Genomic DNA, 22,530 nt, shown 5'->3' on the forward strand with positions numbered 1-22,530 from the left:
CGCACAGTAAATCTCTGTGGCTTAGTGGTGTAGCACCTCATTCATCGGGTTGCTCCTGTATCTTTTGTTTTTTTAAACGCTATATCCCAATACAAGTGCTATCAGACTGGTGCAACTACTTTATGTATTTTTTTCTATGTGATTTTTCTGTGCCCAACCAGTCTAAAATACAAATTCCTTGCCTCACTATTGTCTCAATGTACTTAATATACTTAATAATGTAAGGCAACTATTGTTTAAACAAAACCAGTCACTTATCTGGATCATGTATCCAAGTCATGCCATGACTGCACTGTTGTAGTAATATATCCGCTTTACTTTTCGTAACTTAAGATCACATTCAATCCTTCGCCTTCCCCTGAAGACGCCCGACACCGCGGGTTTCACTCTTCTTTCCTCAGGGACTAGGGTTAAGGCGGCCTCGTACTCTTCAAAATATCAAGACACCAACTGCAGTCTTTCAAATATTCCACTCATACGGCTTTTAAAGGCGTCTGTTCAGTGGCTGTATTCTGGGACCTCCCACTTTTGATGTCACTTCACTTTTAGGGTCTCCTTCTCGCTCTCTCATCCCTCTTCCAGGTACTCCTCCTCCAGCAGGCTCCCAGCAGGCTTTCCAGGCTCCTACCACACATTCATCCAGGTTTAGGAATAGAATGTAGCCTATTTTTTTTAAAGTAGAGACGCAATGTTGGTGCTCAATTATCCTAGCCTTAAAAGGTCGCCGATGTTTGACTAGGATAATTGAGCACTGACGTTGCATTTCTACTAAATATTTGCAAGCTCCTCTTGTCCAACATTGTGTTGTCAACATGATTTTCAGGATTTGAGATGTTGGGTAATCGAGCATGTTCAGGAGAGGGAAAGAGGTGGGGACTTTAAAATATTATTGAGGCAGCAGGAACAGTGCTGGATTTTTCAATTAAAACCAGTGGAGTTGTTAGGTCTGAATATATCTGTCAAGAAGCAAGCTTTCTATTGAATGCGGTTTCTTTAAGAAATAATGTGTGTGCTTGGACTGGCTGATGTTTTTGGCATCTGTTTAAATATCCATTCACCATTTTGAACTGGTTTTGCAGTTAGTTCCACCTCCTGAAGCAGCCTCTAGGGGCCATGAAACCAGTGGCACTTGTCGGGGTGCTGAAGCTCAATGGGTGGTGGTAGAAAGTGATCCCTCTGAAATGACCGTGCAGCAAGTGCAAACTTACCACATGGCCATTTCATTTTTGGCTTTTTTCACGTGCTGTGGTAAAAGGGGGCCTGGCGCCACGGCAAAAACTGCTGCCACTAGCACAGGGCCCCTTTCACCACAGTTTAGTAAAAGGGCCCCTAACTGAATTAAAAACATATTGCAAGCTTTCATGGACTATATAAACAAATTCAAATATTTAATAGGCAGGTCATAGAGTATGACAAAAAAACTGGCAGCTTGTCTTTGTGTAGGAATAAGATTTTCCCCATTTAGAATTACTAACCTCACTTTTCCAATTTTTTTTTTCAAACAATAATTTTTTGTGTTATATAACAACACATCAGAAAAATATCAAAATGTTTAAAAGACCTAGAACACAGAGCACTGACCTTTTATTTTTATACTTTTCACATCCTCTTCCTTAAGTATTGTTAACAGAAATGAAAAGTTCACTAGAAAAGCACAGTACATAATGAAATATAGTCTAGAATTTATTTTTAAAGCAAACCATGACCTCTTAGAACCTACTTCTTTACTGCAAAAAAGGCTCTATGAAAGATAAAGTAAGTTTTAGACAATATATAACCAACTTTTAAGATATGTGTTGCAATATTGAAACAGCAAGGAAAAAAGTAAGCTACAAAATGCCAAAGACCAAGCATATTTTCAAAGCTCATCAGCCTCAAGAAGACATAAGACAAAATATAAATTGACAAAATCTGTTGATGATTTTGTTCCTCTGCTGTGAGCAGGTCTGAAGATCTTAAGGAATCTCCCAGCTAAAGGGTTCATCTGTGTTCTTCTGTCACTTTTCTTGATGTTCAATAACAAGTTTATGGGTAGAGTACAGATGACCAACAGTAACCTGCAAACCAAGCAAAACATTCCACGATCAAAAAAGACCAGAGTCCTTGTTACAAAAACAAGAAAGTATGTGGAAAACTTAAGTTAAAAGTAATACTTTGCTTCTGTGTGGAAAATGTGTTTAAAGATGAGATCTGATACTCACACTATGGGGCACTTTTACTAAGCTGCATGCGTCTACACACGCCCAATGCGCGCCAAAATGGAGTTACCGCCCGACTACCGCATGGCTCTTGTGGTAATTTCATTTTTGGCGCATGTCCAATACGCGTGCCTGAAAAATATTTTTTGTTTTTGGGCACGCGTAATGAACGCGCGCCAAGTGACAGACATTTGATGCACGTAGGTCATTACCGCCCGGATTCTTTACCACTAGGTCAATGGCTGGTGGAAAGGTCTCCGACTCTTAAATGGACATGCAGCAATTTTGATTTTTGGCAAGCCATTATTCAGCGCGCCTTAGTAAAAGGACCCCTATATCTTAGCTTACCAGCCTGGAAGAAAACACCACTAGGAGGTCCAAAAGATATCTAAGTAATTCAGATCAGTCTGCACCCTCTAAAATTTCCTGCACTGTACAAAGGTCTAAAAGTAACCAACAAATGTACTTACTTCAATTTAGTAGCCATAAAGCTACGTTTCAGTGTGGTTTGGGTCCTATAATGCTACTGAAGCTGCACACAACAAGAAAACTAGAAGAAAAAATACTGCCTACATGTAAAACAACTATGGAGTCAATTTTTAGCAGTGGCAGCAAGCAGATTAATTTAAACAATGGTGCCAGTGTTTAAAGTAATATATATTTTTGGCACTGAACATATGTTTTGTGCAGCCTAAACTAAACAGATAGCTTGTCAACTGAAAATAGTTGCTAGCTGGAGTAATTTAATGGTTACAGCAGTAGGCTAAGCAGGGAAATTAGGGTGCAAATCCCACCTGATGTTCCTTATGATCGTGGGCAAGTCACTTAGGGGTGCTAGCATTTTTAGCACATGCTAAAAATAAGCATGTGTTAAACATTAGAGATCCCATATATTTCTATGGGCGTCTCTAGCGTTTAGCACGAACTAAAAACGCTAGTGCACCTTTGTAAAAGGACCCCTTAATTCTCTATTGCCTCAAATACAAATTCAGGAGCTTTTTTATTAAGATGCGTAGGCCCCTATGCATGTACAATGCGTGTCATTTTTGAACTACTGCCCAGTTACTGCATTCCCCCAGCAGTAATTCCATTTTTTACGCGTGTCCAATACACACGGCAGACAATATTTTTTATTTTCTACTGTATGGCGCTAACTGGGCGGTAATCGGCAGTGTATGCGCGCTGACGATTACTGCTCAGTTAACACGTGAGACCTTACTGCTAAGTCAATCTCAGGCCCAAAATAGACACGCGCCAATTTTTATTTTGCCGCACATCCATTTTCGGCCCCCAAAAAAGGCCTATTTTGCAGGCGCACTGAAAAATGGTCCTGCGTGCTGCAACACGCGCCTACAAGAGCACAGGCCATTTTTCAGCACACCTTAGTAAAAGGACCCCCCTCAGATTGTGAGCCCTGCCTCGAGCTACTACTAAAAAGTCATAGGATAAATCCAAGTCCCTTTCCCTTTTTCCTTTACTAGTGCTGGCAAAATAATGTGACAACGCAGTCACCACAGCCAGAAGGATGCTAGACTGCATAGAGTAGAGTATATCCAAAAGAAGAAAGAAGGAGTTGATGTCCCTGTTTAATGAGGCCCCACTTGGAGAATTGTGTTCAGTTTTGGAGGCCGTATCTCACTAGGGATGTAAAGATTTGAAGCGGTTCAGAGAAAAGTGACAAAAATGGTAAGGGGTATGCGCCACAAGACATATGAATAGAGACTTGATGACCTGAAGATATATACCCTAGAGGAAAGAAGGGATAGGTGTGATATGATACATGAATCTATTTCATGGTATTCTGCTTTGGCTTTAACTCTTGCTACATTTCTGTTTTCATTGACAACCAAGAAAACAGCCAACTCTAACCTTTATCAGAGGTGGTCTGTTGCCCCACTGCATTCTGTTTCAAAACAGTACTCTGCATTAAAAAAAAAAAAAAGATTTGCCATAGGTATTGAGCCCATGCTGTATCAAAATATGACAGATATGATATTATTTATGAAACCACTTTATTCAGAGTACTGTTCACAATAATCTACCTGGCAGAGAGCAATAGAAAAATACGCAACGGTGAAAAAATAAGACCGGCTAGTTAAAAACAAGGCAACAGATATGAGGTTTGTTATTTACAGTACACTTCCAGGAAAACAGAAAGGAACAATTTTGAATATCTGTGGAAAGATGCTGTCAAAGGTTAGGGGCAAGTAAGGACAAAGAATAGACATGAGAGGATGCCTGTTTAACAGGAGGAGTGGATAATGCAAGTATATTAGAGAAGCCTAGATTACACAAAGGGACTTAACAAGAGATGGCAGATGACTAATACAGAAGTGCCAGCCCATGGATAAATCTGAAGATGAAAATATGCATCTTACAGAGATAATACAACTTGACATGATGCCAGTGCAATGATGCAAGGCAAGGCAATGTACAAAATGAATAGCAGTTGATAAATTAAGGAGATAATTCTATAGATTAAGGGGTAATTTTATAATGGCGTGCACAGGTAAAAGGTACATGTATACTGTTCATTCCACAGACTGCCAGATTTTCAAAGTGAAAGGGAACGCATTCTGAACCTCAAGCAGCAGTAAAATCACATGCATACTGGCGGTACATGCACAGCTTTACCTACATATTGAGTGAGCAATTCTACAAAAACTCAGTTCCCATGGAAATGGCTTTGAAAATTACCTTCCCTCTGGATAGTGAAGGATTCTAAGAGACTGTAGGGTAGAATCCAGCAAACTTGGAAACAGATTATTACAGTAGTTGAGATTAATAAAGAGAAACATAGGAATCAAAAGATAGAATGCTTGATTTTGCATGAAGGACTAGATTCTATATATCACGCCTAAAATGTCAGCAATGAAATGAAATTCTCCTAAGCACATTCTATAAAGTACGCCTTAAATTTATGGTGTACTTTATATAATATGCCTAAATTTCCATATAGTATATAGAATATGACGAGCGGCCATGACAGCACCTAACTGTAGGCACAGCCATTTACGCCAAGTAAACGGCACCTAAGTTAGGCACAGAACAAGTGTATTCTATAACCCTGGAAATAGTTTTTCGTAACTCCCACAAACTGCTCATTCCACACCCATAGCCACGCCCCCTTTTTAGCAGTGCACATTAGAATTTACGTGCACTGCTTTGCAGAATATGCTTAGGGCCTTATTCTATAAAGGTTATGCTCCTAAATTTACGATCCTATAATTTATGCTCCTAAATTAGAAATGTAAATCTATGCTCCTAAATTTATGTTCCTAATTTAGGGCCCCTTTTACAAAGGCACATTAGCATTTTTGGCGCACGCTAAAAATGAGCAAGCGCTAAACACTGAGACCCCCCATTATAATCCTACATTTAGGAGCATAACCTTTATAGAATAAGGCCCTTAGCTGGTAATGCACGTAAATTCTAATTAATGCCAATTTGTGCTAATTGTTTGTTAACATTCAATTAGCGCTGCTTAGCTTGTTAACTAATTAAGTTATGCGCATTGTTATGGAATAGGCTTTAATTTCCACATGGATATCTCAATGCAATATATAGAATCCAGGGGATATTGTATAATTGGTAGCTAATGGGTGAACACTGTCTACTTATGTGGGAGATAAAGAAAAAGGCATCATCAAACAGAATGCCCAAATTCTTTTTGAGCTCAGAAAATGAAAATGGCCTATATTGACAGATGGAACCAGAATGTAGGCAGGATTTGGCAGGAAAGTAAAAAGTCTTGGAAATATTCAGGGAGAAAAAACAGGTGTGCATCTGGGTCAAAATTGAAAGCCAAGAAGGACTAAGGAGTAGCAAAGACTGGAAAGAAAATCAGAAGTTTGGGTGATAACTACAATGCAATCCTTTTCAATTCCAGATCTTAAATTATGCATTTATTGAAAATATATTTTATTAAAACAAATCACAGAAAACATTTTTTTCACTCTACTACTACTACTATTTAGCATTTCTGTAGTGCTACAAGGCGTACGCAGCGCTGCACAAACATAGAAGAAAGACAGTCCCTGCTCGAAGAGCTTACAATCTAATAGACAAAAAATAAAGTAAGCAAATCAAATCAATTAATGTGTACAGGAAGGAGGAGAGGAGGGTAGGTGGAGGCGAGTGGTTACAAGTGGTTACGAGTCAAAAGCAATGTTAAAGAGGTGGGCTTTCAGTCTAGATTTAAAGGTGGCCAAGGATGGGGCAAGACGTAGGGGCTCAGGAAGTTTATTCCAGGCGTAGGGTGCAGCGAGACAGAAGGCGCGAAGTCTGGAGTTGGCAGTAGTGGAGAAGGGAACAGATAAGAAGGATTTATCCATGGAGTGCACGGGAAGGGGTGTAGGGAAGGATGAGTGTGGAGAGATACTGGGGAGCAGCAGAGTGAGTACATTTATAGGTTAGTAGAAGAAGTTTGAACAGGATGTGAAAACGGATAGGGAGCCAGTGAAGCGACTTGAGGAGAGGGGTAGCAAACATCTATAAAACTTTATTAAAGTAGACTTGGGAAAAACCAAATGCTTATGGGATAAGCTGCATGGAATCTTACTACCTTTTGGGATCCCTGCCAGGTACTTCACTAGGATTAGTCACTATTGGAAACAAGATACTGGGCTTGTTGGATCTTTATGGCGGTTATGTCCTTGTGATGTCTCTAGCCTTCTCCTGTAGCTATCATAACAGTTTGTTGAGCAATTATTTGATAGCTCAAGTTGCCCATTATAATATTAGTGATCTTATGGAATACCAGAAAGAGCAGAATTCAGAAGAAAAATTATTTACCAGAACTGAGATACCAAGAAACTTAGTTTAGAGTCAAAACCAAGTGTCCATGGAAGAAAAGTTATAAAAGACAGTAGGGTGATTAGCTGCGTCAAGAAGCAAGACAAAAGTGAAAGCACCAGCCAACTTTGAATTTACTATGAGATAAAAAAATAAATAAAAAGGAGAACAAACTCTTAACAATGACCAGGACAGAAGGCTGTGGATGTAAAGGGTAGGCACTAAGGGGCCATTTTACAAAGTAGAGGTAAGCACATGTGGGCTTACTGTGTGCCAATTTGGGGCTACCACTGGCCCAACGTGGGCGCTGGTGGTAGTACCAGCCCCAGCATGCACAGTTTCCCCCATGCTGGGGAAAACAGGGCTCAATTTTGTTTTGCATAGCAGTTACCCGCCGGTAATCAGGCAGATAATTTTCTCTCTTTAAAAGAAAGAAAATTATCAGGTAAGTCAAAATTTCTCCTTCCTTAGCACCAGCAGCAGATGAATCCAGAGAGTAGTCCTCGTGTAGGGTGGGAATCCAAAACTCCAGCGGACAGCACAAAAAGCGAAAAGAAGAGTCTGCTCGAGCCACAACATCCAAATGATAATGCTTGGAAAAAGTATGCAATGAGGACCAAGTAGATGCTTTACATATGCTTTCAAGGGAAAAAGCTTGCAATTCTGCCCAAAACGTCACCAGAGCCCTAGCAGAATGTGCTCAAACAGAAGCTGGCAGCTTCTTTAAGGAAAGCAAGTATGCAGAGGCAACAGCCTCCTTAATCCAGCAAGAAATATTCACCTTAGACGATGCATGACCCCGAGAACTCCATAAACATCAAGGCAACAGAGCAAGCGAAAATCTGTCTTGCAATCCTCTTCCATAAAAGAGGACAGAAAAAAAGGCGGGCTAAAATGAAAAGCTGAAACCAATTTGAAAAGACAAGAAGAAAAGGTATGAATAGTCACTCCTGAATTTGAGGAAGGAAGGAATGGATCACTACCCGACAGTGCCTGTAACGCAAACTCCTCGACTGAGGCAACAGCTACTAGAAGGAGAGATTTAAAAGGAAGATATTTTTTTTTAAGTAGCCTGCTTCAGAGGTTCAAAGGGAGGGCCCTTTTTTTGTTGTTGTCTAGAGCCCACAGAACCACACTAAGGTTCCACTCGGGACAAGGAGAATGAACAGGAGGCCTAAGACGACTAGCCCCTTTCAAGAAATGAACCACATCTGGATGAAAAGTGAATGAGGAATCTGGAATTCAACCCCGATAACAGGCATGAGCCACCACCTAAACCTAAAAAACTTGTAAGTGAGACCTTGCTAAGAACATCCTGCTAGAAGGCTAATATGTGTGGTAAAGAGGCCCGAAACAGCTGTTCGGAGCACTATGTTTCAAAACTCACCAGACACAAGCATACATGGCTAGAGTTGAGCGTTTTCTTGCCAGAAGTAAAGTTGCAATGAAATTGTCAGTGTATCCTTTCCTTCTCTATTTCGGCCTCTCAAAAGCAGAGAGCTGCACAGGGATGGGGTTAGTGGGAATCCCATGGTTCTCGTGGGAATCTCCTCAAGGTCGACGGGCCTCCCGTGGGAATGGAAGCAGGTTTTGTGGGTTTCCTGCGGAAATGTAATGCCAGGCCAGTCTAACTATCCTTTCCTTGTGCCATGGCAATTATAATAGCACTAAAAAAAATTAATGGATATACTTGATAGAATCAAAATCCCCATAAACACTGAGAAGGGAAGTTATCAACATGGGTTACTGTTGAGTTATTTTATCATAAGTCGGGTTATTTTATCATAAGTCGGGCTATTTTAACACAGGGGACAAGGGGGATGGAGGAGATTACTCAAAGGAACGGGCAGGGATGAATGAGATTCCAGCGGGGATGGGTGAAATTTCTGTCCCCATGCAACTAGAGCCAGGCCATAAGATCAAAGCAGAAAGGATCCTCCATCCAAATGGGACCCCAACGGAGGAGTCCATGACTCAGATAAAGGCAAATGGTTTGCCTGTCAGATCAAACCTGCATATCCCAGCATCCTGGGCAAATCTGTGACAAAGCAAATGACTAATCTCTGATGACTAAGGACTTGGTGAAAACTTGTCCTATTAGAGGCCATTGCAGGAACACAAAGCAGGGCCAACTCTGGCCAAGGCTAAAGAAGAGCATCTATGCTTTCTGAACTGACCTCCCATCTTCTGCCGAAGAACCTGGAAACTCTGACAGTGTGACGTGTCGCCATGATATCTGTTAGGGAAGAGCCCCACCTCTGAGTTGGAAGGTGTCCAGCACCAGCTCCCATTTCGTTGGGTCCAGGGAGGTCCTGCTGTGAAAACCAACTTGCCCATTGAGAGTTTCCACTAGGTGGGTGACTGAAAGCTTTTGCAAATGCCTTTCCACCCAGTGAAATAGAAGGTGCACTTCCATTGCCAGAGGAAGACATTGAGTGCCACCCTGCCTGTTGATGGAATCCTCTGCCATCATGTTGACTGAGAGAACCTGAGCCGGTTTGCCCTCCAGAAAAGATTAAAAGACTTGAAGATTGTTGTGCATTGTTCTGAGCCCCAGCTAATTGGACTGCCACAGCACTGCGGTGCGGCTCCATAGACCTCAAGTAATGTGTTGAAGACAATGGGCTCTCCAACCTGTCAGGCTGGTATCTGTGAGTACAGCTATCCAGAGGGGACGCCAGAGATGCCCCTTGGAGGAGCTTGTTTGGTTGAAGCCACCCCAACAAACTGCACTTCACCAGAGGTCTCCACATAAGACGCTAATTGTAGCCCTGAGAAACTGGTGACCACAGGGACATGAAAAGAGTGGTGGAGTGGACGCATGTGAGCTACGACCTAAGATACCACCTCCAAGGACATCATCGTAGAGCCCTGCACCTGAATGTAATCCCAAGCTCAGGGATTCGTAATTTGCAACAAGCAGCACATTTGTTTTCGAAGTTTGTGTCTTCTCCTTTCTGAGAAAGACAGCTGGCCCAGGTCATGTCGAATCGTACTCCCACATATTCCAAAGCCGAACACAGTGGCACTAAGAAGTGCGACTGGGGGCTGCAGAGCTCAACCAGGTATGGTCCTGAGACTGTGACCTAGGAGCGGCTGTTAGGCTCAACCATTCTGTGCAGCTGTGGCCAGCAGAGTGGGGAGCTAGGCTAGGGACAGGAGCAAATGAAGAAGATCCCAATGTCCCATCCTGCACATCTTTTAAGACCGGCAGGGTGGGTGGTTTGTTTTATTTTTTTTGGTTTTGTGCCTGCCACCACCGAAGAATCAACTTAAGGTAATATAAGACTCTCAAGCTTGTCCTGAGCAATAGAAGAAGGGCAAGTCGTGGTCCAGGCCACCATGAGACTGGAATCTGGGGTGGTCCACTGAGTCGAAATGTGCATGTGCATGTGCATAGCCTCATGTACAGGGAATGCTTTAGCAGCTTCCAGTGCACTAGCCATCCCAGGACTGAGGGGGTTTTGTGACTCTAAGCTATAAAATATTCAGAGCCTCCAGAGGCTTAGCCATACAGGAAGTTAATTCCTCCTAGGGGAAAAATTGTTAACAGCTGTAGGAACATCTTCCTGATCAGCCAGAATCTCACCCTCCTCAACTCCCACAGAAAAACAGAAGGTAGTGAAGCTGCTGCCAAGACGGTTCACACTGAGGGGAAGATGGAGGAGCCAAAGAATCTGCCTCATAGACAGGTTCCAAATGTGTCCCTTCACTCACAGAATACAATTGCAGAGGCTAAGAAGCTTGCAAGGACCCAGAAACTTTCAACTGCTGCTGAGAGAGACAGGCAGAAGACTGTGTATGCTGAAAAGACTTTTGTAGAATAAAGGCTTGATGCACTGAAATAACAAATGCTAGGAAAAAAGGCACCAGATGCCCAGGAGTTACAATACAGTCAGAAACCTTACCAGCACGTGTATAAGGTCCAGAAATATGCCCAGCTTGAAGAGGCAGCATGGATCTTGCAGCCGCGGGAGCCAATCATCCTGATTTAAAATGGCTGCAGCAGCCGGACAAACTGTGCTGGAGAACATCAGCTGAGGAGAGGCCATGATTGCACAGCGCAGGAAGACAATGGTTCGCCCGTCAAAAAGGCTGCTCCACCAAAATGCCCAAAGAACACCCTGCTCACATTTCTCCAATGCTGCTGTCTGCTTTGCATAGTGAGAGCAGTGCTGACAAGGCTCTGCAGCCATTGCAAGGAAAAAGTGAAACTGTGAGTATGCCCAAAGAGGAAGAAAAATGTAAATAAACACTCATCAGATTTCAAGGAACAAGTTCTGACTCACCACTCTGGCCCAGGGTATACTGATAGCAGCAGAATCAACCCTACCCAACATCCAAGTAGCCACATAAGCAGGCAAAGCTGCTATAATCCTTTTTCTTTTGTTGTTTTTAATTCTGTAAGGAGAAACCGGTTGGATATGGGTGGGGGGAGGGACCTGGCACCACCAGGTATACTCCCTATAGCTGGCACTGCTTAGCCTAAGCACCCCCATCCTATAAGACAGACTTCAGTGCTCTCTATCTCCACCTGCTGGTAGATAGTCACAACCCAAGAGTCTCGAGTCATGTGCTGTGGTGATACGGAAGGCAAAATTTATGACAGATTTTAAAAATGTAAAGTCAGTGGAGGGGGGGGGGGGGGCTATATGCAAGTCTACCATCGTGTCCGGCATTTCCTTTTCCTCCCCTACCCACCCGGGTCCCCAGTTCCAGCATCTCCCCTTCCCCTCGCCCACCTGGGACCCAGTGCCTCATCTTCTGTGTTCTCCTCTGGTCCTGTGTTGGTGTAGAGCCTTCCTGTATAGGTCCACACTCAAGTAGGCTGCCATGTCCCATCCTCTGCCTGAACGGAAATATTTAATGCATTTCCAGTAAGGCAGAGAGTGGATGCTTAGGTGTGGGCCGCTACAGGAAGGTCCTGTGCCTGCGTAGAAATAGCATTGGAGTTCAAGAAAGAGGTATGGAGGAAAGCAGCCACACCAGGAAGGGAGGAGTAGAATATGCTTCTGTTTGCTGCCTGTGGGATCAAGGGAGACTGTGAGAGATGAGGGGGGATGCTGGCCACACAGCCTATATACAAGTTATCAGCTATGGGTGAAAGTTAGGATGCAACATATATGCGAGTATCTGCAAAAATTAGCTTGATTTTATGTGAGAATTCCAAAAGGCACTTATTTTATAAAAGCAACTTAACTACCACCGCCTTTATAAAATATGCTCCTAGATGCTGCCCCAATAGCCTGTTACACCTACTCTCTGAATTTGTAAATGTATTCATGTACACGCCTGATACATTAAAACTACATGAGTATTTCACAACCCTGTCTCCACTGTGCCCAATCTATACATGCAGATCACATAAAAGTAGGCGCACAATTTCCACATGCATACGTTTACTCACATATGCTGTCATAGAATTTTACAAAAGCCCTTTCTGCATGAAAAAAAAAGAAGGCTCTGGACAGGAAAAAGCTTTATACAATTATTTGCAGTATAAACATGCTAACTGTAAACCTGATGGGAAACAAATGACAGTCCGCTGCAGTGAGGAAGTAACTTGTGACAATGAAACTTACAGCAATTCTGCAGTTTTGGTCTTGACTTACTCCACCTGTGCAGCAGAATGAGAAAGGTGGAAGCACTCTGCAAATAGTTGAGACAAATATCATTAGCTCTCTTACTAGAAGCCATTTGCCTGTGGACCACTTTGAGCTGATGGAATATCAGTTACAGACTGTCATAATTGACTTATTCCTTGCTTTTATTAAGCAATAATTAATAACAAATGAAAAGTGGTAAATATACAAAGGACTTCTGCACAATGTGACATGAGGGACTATAATGCTGCAGTACTAAGCAGAAAATTAAAAATGAAATTGGCAAAGGAATAAGATGAAATGAAGACTCATGTTCTAGGACTCGGTTCCATGGTTTCATTATTCCTTCTTAAAATCATGCTGTTTTGGGAGCTCTTCAGATATCAGGAGCACCTTGTTTAATTACCTAAAAAGTAGGGAGGAGGGGCAAAATTTGATAAGCTATTCTGAGTGGCATTTTATGTAGGCAAAATGGATATACGATAAAATCCCATTAACAGATACTGGACATGAATTTTGGCTGCCAGAGAAGGCAAAAACAAATTTCAATTTTCACTACAAGAAATATGGTTTCTCCAAGTACAGGAAAGTATGTGTGTATATATTGAAAATATTTTTATAAATAGTACCCTGATAATGGTATGAACCTCCAGAACAATGGTTTGAGTCTCCAAAAAGTAAAGAACAACCTTTAGGACAATGTTGCAAGCAATCCCAGAGAAACTTACTAGGTAAACAAGTTGTAAAGTGCAACTTACAGTGTGATACAATGGCACATTTCTCCTTTTTACTAGGGCTGTTCCTCAATTAAAATTTTTAATTGCATGGTGGATCGCGGTTACAATTTTTGATCATGCGATTAATCACATAAAATGGCCCCCCTCACATTTTCACTTGTATAGTGCAAAATATAGACTGCAAAACTGACATATTGTACTTCAGTTACTAAACTGAAAATAACATAGTAACATAGTAGATGACGGCAGAAAAAGACCTGCGCGGTCCATCCAGTCTGCCCAACAAGATAACTCATATGTGCTACTTTTTGTGTAAACCCTACTTTGATTTGTACCTGTGCTCTTCAGGGCACAGACCGTATAAGTCTGCCCGGCACTATCCCTGCCTCCCAACCACCAGGCCCGCCTCCATTTTTCTTACCTTTGTTGTCCGGTGATTTCTTTTCCTAATCATCTTATTCTCTGCCTCTGGTTCTGTTCCTCTGTCTGTGCTCTGAACTCTATTTTCAGGGCTTCCTCTCTCCTCACTATTTCTTTTCTCTCCTCCTCTCTTCTTCCCCTATAACAACTTTCACATTCAACTTTCTGCCATTTTTCTTCCTCCTTACAGGAGAGAGCAGCATGATGCGATCAATCGAGTTAAAATGATTAGCGCAAGCTAAAAAGTTTAACGTGATTAATCTTGTTAAATGAACCACCCTACTTTTTATATTTGAGACAGTACAATACAAATTCATGTTCCATTACTCTCCAAATATTGTCCAGAGTGCATTACAATAAAAGACTAGAAAATTTCTAGAAATTACGTCTTGAAAAGCACATAGAATTACAATAATTAAAAATTAATCTAAAATATGTAACCCAATAATTTCTGAAATAAAAAGGTGTTTAACTTTTTTTTTTAATCTCATATAATGAGATTCCAAATTAATAGAGGCAGAGAGTTCCAACGAAGCTACTTGGTAGACAAATGAGGAATTAAAAAAGAATTTTAGATTTAATTCCTTTTACAATAGGAAAATGCAACGTACAGAGGCTCATTTGCAAAACAGAAAAACGTCCAAAATACAGCACAAAATGGCAGATTTTTTTTTTTTTTTAAAACATCCAAAATCGCTATTTTAGAAACCCATTTTAAAGACAGTTTTCTATGGAGTTCATATGCAGTGCGTCCAAATCACAAGGAGGCGTGTTGGGGGTGGGACTTGGGAGTTCTGCCATAATGGAAGAAAGCAAAAACGTCTAGGGCTAGAAGTTAGACGTTTTGGTCTAGAGACCTGTTTCAACCACAACTAAGTCACAAAAAGGTGCCCTAAATGATCAAATGACCACTGGAGGGATTAAGACATGATCCCCCCTTACTCTCCCAGTGGTCAGTGACCCCCCTCCAACCCCCCAAAGATGTGAAAGAAACGATAAATACCAGCTTCTCTGACAGCTTCAGATGTTATGGCCAGTCCTATTAGAGCAGCAAACAGGTCCCTGGAGTAGCCTAGTGGTTGGTGCAGTGCACTATAGAGAACACAACCCAGGCCCATATCCCACTCTAACTGTTCCATTGTGGTGGAAAGTGTGAGCCCTCCAAACCCAATAAAAAACTACAGTACCTACCATAGAGGCGATACCTGCAGGCATAAGGGCTATTGTAGTGGTGTACTACTACTAATAATCATTTTTATAGCACTACTAGCCATACGCAGCGCCGTACACATATGCAGACACTTTTTCTGTCCCTAGAGGACAAACCATCTAAGTTTTTGTACCTGGGGCAATGGAGGGTTAGGTGACTTGCCCAAGGTCACAAGGAGCTGCAGTGGGTATTAAACCCATGTCGCCAGGGTCAAAGCCTGCTGCACTAACCATTAAGCTACTCCACTGTTTTTTTGGTGGGTTTTGGAGGGCTCACCATACAAGGGGGTAACAGTAAGATGTGTACCTGGGAGGTTTTATGTGAAGTCCACTGCTCTGCTGGGATGTTGTGTGGCCAGTCTACCAAGAATAATGCCCCCCCCCCCCTCCCCAATACATCCTAATGGCTTGTTTTTGTGCATTTTCACTTGGACTTTTTTTTTTCCAAAATGGTCCAAAAAGATAGAAACACTGAGCACATGACGAGTGGTTCCAACTTCTCACTCCCATCCATATTGCAGCAAAGGAGGATCGTCAGTCGGTCCTTCGACGTTTTACCTCCTGTAGTTTCGGCTTGTTTGAATGCTAGTGTTCCATCAGGAATCGCTCGCTAGTAGAGACCATTTTCATCAGCATTGAACATGTCACAAGGTGCAAACTCGTTCAAGATGGCAGGAAGAACGGAAACAACCCAATTTTCAGCACCAAAGTCATCAGCGTCTTGTTTCTCACCATGCTGTTTCTTGAATTTTATGTTGTTCCTCTCCTTCCATCTTTCCAACCATCCAACAGTGGCTTTGAATTCAGTTAGTCCAAGACTTTATTTATTTGTTACATTTGTATCCCACATTTTCCCACTTATTTGCAGGCTCAATGTGGCTTACATAGTACCGTACAGGCGTTCGCCAGCTCCGGTATGAACAATTACAAAGTGATGTAGTGGTTGGATAAGGTTCATGTGGAAAGACACATTAGGGGATTGTAGAGCGTAAGAGTTATGTTATGTCCATTACTTGCTTTGGTTTCGTTGTGTTGCAGAGTTTAGGCATTTAGGTTGGATCGGTAGGGTATGCCTTTTTGAACAGGTTCGTTTTTAGTAATATCCAGAAGTTTAGGTGGTCATACGTTGTTTTCACGGCTGTTGGTAAGGCGTTCCATAGTTGTGTGCTTATGTAGGAAAAACTGGATGCATTGGTTGATTTGTATATTAGTCCTTTGCAGCTTGGGTAGTGGAGATTTAGATAGGATCGTGTTGATCTGGATGTGTTTCTGATTGGTATGTCTATGAGGTCTGTCATGTATCCCGGGGCTTCGCCGTAGATGATTTTATGAACTGTGGTGCAGATTTTGAAAGCAATACGTTCTTTAATTGGGAGCCAGTGCAGTTTTTCACGGAGGGGTTTTGCGCTTTCAAATCGCATTTTTCTAGCTGATTAGCTTTCTCCATAAGGACCACTGACAGGAAACTGTCTTCTCCTGACTTGAGAAAACCACCGAAGAAGAGCATCTTCTACCTCCTCAGTTTTTCCCACCCGTTTTCATTTCCGGTCTGGATTTGTATTGTTTTGCCAGTCTTCCAGAAGCTGGTCTTTCTGCTTCAAGATATGTGAAATTTGACTGGGATTGACACCATATTCTTTAGCAATAGATGCTTGACTTTGTTTTCTAATTTTTTAAGAACTTCTATTTGTTCAGCCAGTGTTAAAGTCTTACAGTTGCACGACGACTCAGACACCAGTGTACACTCTAACAACATTCTTTCGCTTATTCTGCCTGTGGCAGTTAAAGGGGCGGTAAATTTGAAATCTCGTTGGTTGTCACGTGCCAATCGGCTTCCATATTCCGTGCGCACGCTTATGCAGAGTCTTTCCTGCAGAGGAGCGGTCTTAAACCATGCATATAAGCGAATCTTGCACTTATCAGTGGTGCACTAAACCGAAGTTTGAACCCATAGAAACTGATGGCGCCAAAAATGGGTCCGAAGTACGGCATGCAGTTAAACAGAGCATGTGCTTATCCAACGTGCACTTAAATGGAGTGCACTGTATATATATATATATATATATATATATATATATACACACACACATACACAGCACATATAAGTTAAGTTGTGTGAGTCCTCATCAGGAGCCTGTGTAGGCATGCAGCACAAGTAAGAGTGAAGTAAAAGAAAGAGAAATTTTAAAACATGTTCATGAAAAAAAAAAGTGTTAACTTTTAGTTATAAACTGTGTAAATATGCCAGAAATAAAATATATTAAAATACAAAAGGGGATATAGAAATAAAATAAAAAAGGAAGAAAGACAGCCAAAAAGGCCTGGTAAACTGAAATTGTCATGAATTCAGCTAATATTGCTACTTGAAACATCTGTTCAGTATTTTGTTATCCATACTGTATGACACAATTACAGGTGAACATAACCAGTAGATGGCAATGCAGCACTACAGAAATATATTTGCCAAACTTAGGCTGTATGGAATGACACTTGTATAAGTACCTATATAACCAATTTATATTTTGGGCTAAATTCAATGCATCTATATATATGTGTGATACCCTGAGCAAGGGTGAGCTTGGGGCTTGGATAATTAATGTTTATTAAATGTGTTGGGAAAGGGGGTTCTGTTCAGTTCACAGGGAAGAAGAAATCAAAAGCTAAAAAACAGTCTGTGAACATAAGAATGTCCTCAGTGGCCTGCTCCTGCAGGACCACTACATGCACTACAGTCTCTTGGTAAGGCAATACCTTCTCTTGAATCTGGTCTGGTTCCCAGAGTTCAGTACAGTTCTTAGTTCTTCACCAGTCAGCCTGCCTCAGGCTGGATCCAACATGCACAGTTACAAAGTCCAAGTTTAACTTGGCCTATCTGACTGTTGTGGTTCCTTTCCACAGGTACGTGATGGGGCTACATGCAGTAGGTCTTCGCTCCTTCCCTCTGGGCCCTCTTAACCCCACTCTGGCCCTGCCTTTTATAGTTCTTGGTTTCGGCTCTATCGCTCTGGCCCTGGGTGGGGCTAAGGATTTTAAGGTGGCTCGGAGTACCTGAGGGATCATTCTTAAGGGTGAGGGGCAGTGTTCTATATACCCCCTCACAATATGTTTATCTAAAAAACTACAGTGAAGATCACAGAATTCTCACAGCACACATTCGTTTATATATGCATTCCTCTGCTGTAAAAAGAGCACCCTTTGACAGCATAAACCTACTATATAATATTTTTATTTATTTATTTTTATTATTATTAAAAATCTTTATATTCTGCTCCATCCTACAGTTCTGGTCAGATCATAATTTTAAATACACAATCCAATATTAAAAACAAATATGCCTCTAAATGGACTGTTTATCACTTAGGGCTTCTTTTACAAAGCTGTGCTAGTGGTTCCTGTATGGTAAATGAGAGGAAGCCCATTCAGTTCCTATGGACTTCCTCTCGTTTGCCACGTGGTTTTGTAAAAGAAGCCCTAAATCTAAAACAATTACTTATAGTGATATTATAAACCTTATTCACACCTTTCTGCTACTGCTGAACACATCACTGACCTTGGGTGAACCGCTTCATAAAGGTAGTTAATAAATCTCAATAAACATATGAATAAATAAATAAAACTATGATATATTCCACGTCATATACATTTATGATTTGGGGAAAGAGAAATGAACGAATTTTAATAGGCCAAATTTAGTGGGAAAGGATTATTAAAGACAATTGTACTACAATAATGAAGCACAGCTAAAGAGAGAGGGCTCCTTTTACTAAAATGAAACTAAAAATTTGTGGGCCCCTTTTACAAAGCAGCAGTAAGCCCAATGTGAGCTTACCGCTCGCTAAAAGGGAAGTACCATCAGGCTACCACAGCAGCCCAGCGGTAATTCCTACCCCCAGCATGCGTCATAGCTGGTGCTACAAAAATGGCTGCATGGCAAGTGCTTCACTTGCTATATGGCCATTTCCTAAAAAAAAGAAAGACCTGCCTTTTACCCGCTGTGGTAAAAGGGAGCTTTGTTGCAGGTCAAAAATATGCGCCGATGCAAGCAGGACCCCTTTTGCCACAGCTTTGTAAAAGGGGCCCAGTGTGTTATGCTAGGAAACCCATTTTGTTCCAATGGGTTTCTTAGCAGTTAGCGTGTGCTAAATCCATTAGCATACCTTAGTAAAAGGAGCCCATAGTGGCTAATTTCTTGGTAAGGATCCCTGTAAGGAATAGAAAGCGTGAGAAAAAATGGGCAAGTCTATTCAAGTAAAAGGTTTATGGAAGTGTATACTGCAACAGCAGAAATTAAAAAAGTAACCCAAAGGGGTCAGTGAAGGAAGAAAAAGAATTTCTGGAGAGACAGACCCTATCTATTAGTGTCCACCATGAGTTACAGGATATGTTATGACTATTAATGGATAAGTTTATCAAGCCAATAACTTACAAATAGCTACAGTGCCTAGAATTTTCTAAGTGGAAATATTTATTTTATTTATTGGGATTTATTAATCACCTTTATGAAGAGATTCACCTAGTATGATATATGCTTATCAATCATCTAGGAATGAGATACCATTTGTTTATGCTCATTGAAGATTTCACACATGCAAAACCAATTAAAGAGTGCTGTAGTGCAAGAGTGGCACCAAAATTAGATAAATCTCTCTAGTGGTGTCAGGAATTATGTAGTTATCAAGTATACATTATTTCACACATTGGGGCAGACTACTGAGAGCATAACCACGTGGCCAAAAAAAAAAGTAGCATGATCACTTCCCTAAATGTAGTTACCTAGAAAGGAATTTCAATTTAGCTCATGCCTGCAGCTGAAGGCAAATTAATATTTAGGTACAGTAGGTGTTTCTCTGTCCCTTCAGGGCTCACAGTCTATGTTTACGCTTGAGGAAATGTTGGATAAAATTGCTTGCCCATGATCACAAGACTGTCACTGGGATTTGAGCTATAGCTTCCCTGGTTCACAACAGCCCATTGCTCTATTAGGTTGCTCCTCTGCTGCATAAAAGATAGGCTGAACACAGGAGGGCAGTACACACTGCAAATTGGATCTTCCTTATTCTATCTGGAAAATTGATCAGCAGTAAATATAGGGAGAGCACGGTCTCAAGTTCTCAACTGAAACACATACTGCTGCTTCTTGGGGGGGGGGGGGGGGGGGGGTTAAAGCAAAAAACCTATGTAGCTGGTACCATGATCTTTTATGACCGAGGATGATGACCCCTGGATGGATACACACTCTGGAATGCACTCCCTGAAAAGCTCCACTTAACACAAGACTATCTCTACTTAGGAAGAAGGTACAAGCTTGGCTCTTCTACCAGGCCTTTAATGGAAGAAGTACTAACTTCTTAGTCTCACACACACACGCAGAGTGATGCAGGCTGCACATACTACAGCAGGACATGTTTATCCACCCCTACCTTAGCTGAGGTAATCATCTGACCTCATGTGCAACTTTCTTTAAATTAGCCACCTTATTTTCTAACTCCTCTTACCTATCTATAGGTTCCATCGTTGCTTACACCTTACACTGTCAATTAAAATGTTCTATTACATTTTCTGTTGACATTGTTAGTATACTATGGCATACTTTGTATTGTTATTTGAATATTTTTACTGCTGTAATTGTGTATTGCTTATGTTTGATTTATTCTTACTGTACACAGCCTTGAGTGAATTCTTTCAAAAACATGGTAAATATATCCTAATAAATAAACTGCTTTGATTGTAACCACAGAAAGGCGGTATATCAAATCCATCCCCTTTCTCTTCTCTGTTCTAGAATACTAATGGCACGTGACCAAAAATGAACTTGCATTACAGGTGTATTGCTTACACCAGCCTGTTGGTGTAAATGCCCTTTTCTAGATGTTTGCATGAACGCACGTATGTGACAGAATTCTAATTGTCTGAACTGAAAATGGGAACCTGGGAAAAACATGTCTCCCTCCTATTCTCCAACATTTCTCTCTCCCAATTCCCATCTCCTCTCTCCAACATTTCTTCCTTCCATAACACAACCTACCCCACATCCTCCAACATTTCTTCCTTCTGCCTCCCAACATTTCTCCCTCCTTCCCGCCTCCACCATTTCTCCCTTCTGTCCCCTAACCTCTAACATTTCTTTCTTCTGCCTCTACCCCTATTTGGCCTTTATCTGCCATCATGTTTCTAGTATTAGCATTGATAATCCTAGTACAGATGTATCTTCTATGTGCACAACAAGAGTTTTTTTGCCATGAGATCTCTGCATTCTGATCAGCTTAAGACTTTGGACATCTTTCTATCCACCTTTGTCAACTGGACTCCTGAGTGTGCAAACCAAATGTTGGCATAACACTCTCCACACACCACTGGGTTCAGTGGCTCCACTCAGAGAGGTGAATTGTTGATGTCACAAGTCCAACCCTGGTATCACTCTGTCCTATCACTATTTAAGAGATGGTGCCAGCAAACACAGAAGAAAAGGCAAAAGAGGAAGCAGATAAATAGCTGTTTTCTTCTGTACAGAAAAACACTGGGCATTATAAAGTTGAACTTTGGAAATTTCATATTTCTCAGCACTTATTCATGCTGGTAATAATCACCTAAAACAGCTTTTTAAAGTGATCTCCAAGTAATCCTGTCCTCTACATTATCAGGCATTTTTGTTGCTTCAGAAGTTTCTGCAAAACAGTTCAGAATCTTTTTATCTCTAATAAGATCCTAGCCATTAGGGACAGCTTAATGCTAGCATCTCTCCCCTTGGCTGAGCCTGTCTCTCAGAATCTTAGTGCCCCTGTGTCAAAAGCAATGGGGTTGAACACTCCATGACTGGTTTCAATGAACCTTTGTTTGGGGACTATCATAGCACTTTCCAAGTTCTCTCTTCTATGAGACCAGTCACATCCACCCTCCAACTTTGTTAGATCCTCGGCTTGAATTGTATCCTTTTATTCATTCAAAAGTAATCAACAGTCTCTTCCCTGATGACTGCAAAGTTGCCCTTATTTGTCCGCTTTTAAAAAAAGAATGGTCTTGGTTTTTCAGGACAAGCTAATTATCACATGTCTCAAATTTGCCTTTATTTCAAAAGCTGTGAAAAAAACATTAATCAACTCACTGACTTTTTTTTTTAAGTCCATTGTTATTTACCCCTATCAATCAGGTTTTAGGGTAGCTGTTAGCACAGACACATCCCTCCTTTCCATGATATATAGAATTAGGTTGAATTCTGATGCAAGAGTAACAGTCAAGGTACTGTTAGACCTAAGTGCCACTTTCAACCTGATTGACAATCAATTGCTAATTATCCCAACTACAACAAGCTAGGTATTTCTGACACAGTTTTGGCCTGATTCAAGGCTTATTTATTGGATAGAGCATAGACCCATTAGAACCTTACATTTCCTCATTAAACATTTGTCTTGATTGCACAGGTTCTTGGCTTGAGTCCCATAAACTAAGGCTAAACCCTGACAACTCCAAGGTAATTTGGTTAATGTTACTTTTAATAGCCTCTAGAATTCAAAATGCTTCACTCTCCATTAGGGATTTGGACACTGTTCTGGAGTAAAGATTGATTTATAC

The 22,530-nt window shown here is 41.3% G+C and overlaps 1 protein-coding gene across 2 annotated transcripts in view; it reads right to left on the reverse strand.

The window, feature by feature from the left end:
• Positions 1–1,313: 1,313 nt before the first annotated feature.
• The window catches only part of LYRM4 (LYR motif containing 4), a 318,499-nt gene continuing 297,282 nt past the window's right edge, over positions 1,314–22,530 (reverse strand). The window contains exons 1-2 of one of the 2 annotated variants that reach the window (XM_030208769.1): positions 10,901–11,195; positions 1,314–2,057 (exon numbers count right to left, since the gene is read on the reverse strand). In XM_030208769.1, coding sequence (XP_030064629.1) covers positions 1,998–2,057; positions 10,901–11,188 — 348 coding nt within the window. In that variant the 5' untranslated portion in view covers positions 11,189–11,195 and the 3' untranslated portion in view covers positions 1,314–1,997. Of the gene's footprint in view, positions 2,058–10,900; positions 11,196–22,530 lie in introns of those variants that run through there. The other variant, XM_030208777.1, reaches the window with a different exon arrangement.

This window comes from Microcaecilia unicolor, chromosome 1 (assembly GCF_901765095.1).
Source record: "Microcaecilia unicolor chromosome 1, aMicUni1.1, whole genome shotgun sequence".
In the NCBI taxonomy this organism is placed as follows: Eukaryota; Metazoa; Chordata; class Amphibia; order Gymnophiona; family Siphonopidae; genus Microcaecilia; species Microcaecilia unicolor.